Source organism: Triticum urartu, chromosome 6A, assembly GCF_056163025.1.
Source record: "Triticum urartu cultivar PI428250 chromosome 6A, HENAU_Tu73, whole genome shotgun sequence".
In the NCBI taxonomy this organism is placed as follows: domain Eukaryota; kingdom Viridiplantae; phylum Streptophyta; class Magnoliopsida; order Poales; family Poaceae; genus Triticum; species Triticum urartu.
Window position 1 is genome coordinate 44,661,822 of NC_141878.1, and position 4,545 is coordinate 44,666,366.

At 43.3% G+C, this 4,545-nt stretch overlaps 1 protein-coding gene across 2 annotated transcripts; it reads left to right on the forward strand.

Moving 5' to 3' along the window:
- The first annotated feature begins 585 nt into the window (after window positions 1–585).
- Window positions 586–3,880, forward strand: LOC147963759 (beta-fructofuranosidase, insoluble isoenzyme 4-like). Of its 2 annotated transcripts, XM_087531180.1 has the most exons (7): window positions 586–909; window positions 1,602–1,610; window positions 1,701–2,578; window positions 2,689–2,847; window positions 3,064–3,305; window positions 3,397–3,490; window positions 3,582–3,880. In XM_087531180.1, exons 1-7 carry the CDS (start codon window positions 654–656, stop codon window positions 3,774–3,776), a joined length of 1,833 nt encoding a protein of 610 aa, XP_087387306.1. In that variant the 5' UTR covers window positions 586–653; the 3' UTR covers window positions 3,777–3,880. The 2 variants fall into 2 exon arrangements, with proteins under 2 accessions (XP_087387306.1, XP_087387305.1); XM_087531179.1 differs by having other exon boundaries at window positions 1,602–2,578.
- The last annotated feature ends 665 nt before the right edge of the window (window positions 3,881–4,545 follow it).

The window sequence follows — 4,545 nt, forward strand, 5'->3', positions numbered from 1 at the left end:
ATTCCTATGAATCAAAGAGCTCTAAAGGAAAAAATCCTATAAGAATCATATTCTCTAGAATTTGAAATTCCTCCAAATCAAAGGAGGCCTTAGTGTGGCATTCCGTCAAACATTTTAAGTTCTGTCTCCCCACGCCCGGCCGCCACAGCTCTAGACGCACTTGCCGCCGGGAACGCGATGATAGTCATGCTGCTCTGCATTGGCTCCGTTCCGTCAACGCGGTGCGGCGCCGTGTTCAACCACGGTGACTGCATTAAGCCCAGCCAACCGGGCGCCGTATGCCCCCGTGTCGCCGATGCGTAACATAGCTGCCTCGGTGCTCATGCTCTGCCATGCCATTTCGTCTATATCCTCTCTAAAGGCACGCCTCTTCCAGCACGAACACCTTGAGCCCATGCCGGCGCCGCTGCCCTCCTCCTCCTCCTCATGCAACCTCTTCCTCTGTAGCAGTAAATAGGGAGATTCCTCCTTTTTTTAGACTATCCACAGTTTTCAGAGGTCCCCCAGAAAAATCTATCTAAAAGAGACTCTTGAGTGTCAGCTAACGAAACGACTCCTTAATTAAATGACAATGCCTTCACATGTCACAACACACCCCCATAACTATTTGATCTCTTCACCTCACTCCCCACTCTCTCATTCCTTCTGTCGCCATGGCGCTACCATGGGCCTTCGTCCTCCTCCCTTCCCTATTCTTCCTCCCCTCATGTGTATCAAACTTCTTCTCCAGCAACATCAGCAATGGGGGTGGAGGGAGATGCTCCCTCTGTCCACAGTCTCCAGAGGTCTCCTTTTGTCCACTGCCTCCAGAGGTCTCCCGCTGTCCACAGTCTCCAGAGGTCCCCTCCATTTTCAGCACGAGGTACAAGACTGCCTACCACTTCCGGCCTCCCAGGAACTGGATCAATGGTATGTTCGTGTGATCTTGTCGATGCTTTGGTTTCATCTCTGCTTATTTCCTTTGGGCTTCATCTCTGCTTTTTGGATCATCCGTTGGTCTATGCCACTCTGCTTTCCTGTGCCTTTTCTTGTTCTTGATCCATGAAAAATCATGCGATCTGATCGTTTAGTGGCTTCCCCACGTGGAGAAGCCGAGCTGAATACACTACTCAATGTAATTTTGTGTGCCAATATTAAAAAAAAAATATGCTTGTTAAAATGTACTACAGTACATAATATTTTTGGCAGTAGTATCATTACAGAACTGCCTTTTGTGTCATAGATAATCATCGAAGAGGGAAAAGTTTAGTGGCCAGGTCATTGCTTGTGCAAGTCTCTTGCTGAATGCTGCAATTAGATTTTGAGTAATACTGCCATAAGATGATGATAGCCACAGATTCTTGCGCAAAATAGAAGTATTCATTACAGAAATAGTGATATGTACCTTGTCATCAAGATTTATGCCACTTCCACATTGTCCATATTTGCGTGTTACTTTTGGCCAGATCAAATTCAGGTAGGAAAAGTATGACGCTTTTCCTTCCAGAACTAGAACTGGCCACATGGATCATTTTATATCTGTTGCATGAAACTGACATTCTCTCACTTTTCCAAAAATCCTATGGATTGGCGATACTTGGGAATCTACGATGACACAAAAGATCCATGTGGTATGGATATCTCAGGCACAAACACCTCTAAACAAAAAAAAGAGGAGTTGAAGTATTCTACAACTTATACTTCCTTTATAAATATTTCAGGACTAATGTACTACAAAGGCATCTACCATAATTTCTACCAGTATAACCCCCACTGCGCGCTTTGGTGTTGGGGTGACATAACTTGGGGCCATTCGGTTTCGACAGACCTTGTCAACTGGATCGAGCTTGAACCCGTGATAGAACCGGATAACCCCAGTGACATAGACGGTTGCTGGACCGGTTCAGCCACAATTCTGTCTGGTGGTCAACCGGTCATCTTATACACCGGTGGCAGTAGAGACAAGTGTCAGGTCCAAAACCTTGTGCTTCCCAAGAACCCGTATGACCCGTACCTGAGAGAATGGACCAAAACCGGCAATAACCCAGTGATCCAACCGGTAGTACCTGGTTTGAATAGAAGTCAATTCAGGGATCCGACGACCGGTTGGATCGGACCAGATGGACTATGGAGAATAGCAGTTGGTGCCGAGCTGAAAGGCTACACTGCTGCACTGTTGTACAAGAGTGAAGACTTTCTGAGTTGGACAATAGTTGGTCACCCACTGTATTCACAGAACTCATCCAATATGTGGGAGTGCAATATGTGGGAGTGCCTGGATTTCTTTGCGGTATTTCCGGGCAATAACAGTGGACTGGACATGTCCGTAGCGATCCCAAGAGGCGCCAAGCATGCCCTCAAAATGAGCATGGGTTACTTTGACAAGTACTTGATTGGGGTGTATGATCTCAAACGTGATGCCTTTGTGCCAGATACTATCGTAGATGACTGTCGGCTGTGGTTGAAGATCGATTACGGCAATTTCTATGCTTCGAAGTCATTCTTCGACTCGAAAAAGGGCAGGAGGATCATATGGGGTTGGTCTAAGGAAGCAGATTGTCGTTCAGATGATGTTGCAAAAGGTTGGGCAGGAATCCATGTAAGAAAATCCGCCCCTAATTGACTGTGCTTCATATCATCTGAAATAAAAATTTAACTTATTTAGCAAATCAGTGTAACATCTTTAAGTTAAATTTTTATTATGTTTAGACAATCCCGAGGACGATTTGGTTAGACAATGATGGCAAGCAGTTGCTGCAATGGCCAGTTGATGAGATTGAATCCCTTCGAACAAATGAAATCAACCATCAAGGATTAGAGCTCAACAAGGGAGATCTGTTTGAGATCAATGGAGTTGACAATTTTCAGGTAGTTTCCTTTTCACATACAGGCTTACTTGGTCTTCGAGAGAATTTATTTTATTTAAAAAAGTGTCATGCCATTAAGAAATGTAGGGCCTTGTGATAATTTCTAATTATATAATAATGCATTTTTGCAGCAAAAGGACAGGTATACATTCTGTAGGTGTGTTGTATATTTTTTAGAGCAACTGCAACTAATCAGACACAAGTTTTCTTGAAATAGGCGGATGTGGAGATAGATTTTGAGTTGACGTCCATCGATGACGCCGATCCTTTTGATCCTTCATGGCTTTTGGACACCGAGAAGCATTGTTGTGAAGCAGGTGCATCGGTTCATGGTGGTATAGGGCCATTTGGACTTGTTATTCTGGCCTCCAACAACATGGAGGAGCACACTACCGTGCACTTCAGAGTCTACAAGTCACAGCAAAAGTACATGATACTCATGTGCTCTGATCTAAGAAGGCCAGTAGTGCTTATGGTTTTTGTCTTTATTTTGGTTAGTCTTCTCCATAAACGTCTGAAGCAAATTGAAATATTTTCTTTTCTTGCACAGGTCTTCCATGAGACCAGGACTCTGCACACCAGCCTATGGACGCTTCTTTGAATTTGATCTTGAAAAGGAAAGGAAAATATCTTTGAGAACTCTGGTAAGCTGGGAGGCTATGCCATTTCTCATGTTATTCATTTCATGCACTTGATACCAGAATTGAGAATGGATGGCTGGATGTTGCCGTGCAGATTGATCGATCTGCGGTGGAGAGCTTTGGTGGTGGTGGCAGTGTCTGCATCACGGCTAGAGTTTATCCGATGTCGCTTGTCGATGATGGCAGGGCCCATATGTATGTCTTCAACAATGGAAGTACCATGGCCAGGGTGCCGCAGCTCAGGGCATGGAGCATGAGGAAAGCACAAGTGAATGTGGAGAAGGGTTGAAGTGATTGTTAGCAAATAAGAGCAATTTCATTTTCTTGAATTGTTTACCCTGATTCATGAGCACTCTTGGGCAGAAATAAGAAAATTGAGCACTCTTTAGTATTGCCTCCGTTTTATAATGTAGTGCATACATATTATTATTTTCAAAAGTCAACCTTTATAAACTTTGATCAAGTTTAAAGTGAAAATATGTCTCACGATGTATCTAATGATATGCATTCGATATTCTAGATGCGAATATTTTATGTATAACTTGGTCCTAGTTTGCAAAGTTTGACTTTAAAAAGAAAATCTATATGCACTGCATTATGCGATGGGGATAGAAGGGTGTTGTTCTCAAGAAACGAGAAGACGACACACAAATGCATGGATGGACATGGTACCATGCGAGGCTGGTATCACACCCTGCATCGTGATGCATGTCGTAATCATATCACTTGTCGGGTATACACATTTCTCGAGATGAAGTATTCCTATATAAATGATTTATTTCCAACATCAATTAGGGTAGTCATAGTGGCAGTAACTTAGATAGTAATATAGCGCATTTCAAGAAATTTTTGCTTATGTAGCATGTAGTTAATGAGGAAAGAAGTGTTTGGAATAACATAATAAGTTACTGTAACATAGCGCTTCCCGAGAAAGAATGAGTCTACAAGCTAATAAATGAAGCCATCTATAATACCACTACTCCCTTCATCACAGTTTGTTGGGCGCCTCTTCAGAACCAGATTTTTTCACAATCCCACGGAAATAGGGCGCATCTCCT

Bases quoted from the DNA above. Each gene is read 5' to 3' on its own strand.
- LOC147963759 (XM_087531179.1), top strand. From the start codon at position 654: ATGGCGCTACCATGGGCCTTCGTCCTCCTCCCTTCCCTATTCTTCCTC. The intron at 3,306-3,396 runs GCCAGTAGTGCT...TTTCTTGCACAG, and splicing joins ATGTGCTCTGATCTAAGAAG to GTCTTCCATGAGACCAGGAC. The intron at 3,491-3,581 runs GTAAGCTGGGAG...GTTGCCGTGCAG, and splicing joins AAATATCTTTGAGAACTCTG to ATTGATCGATCTGCGGTGGA.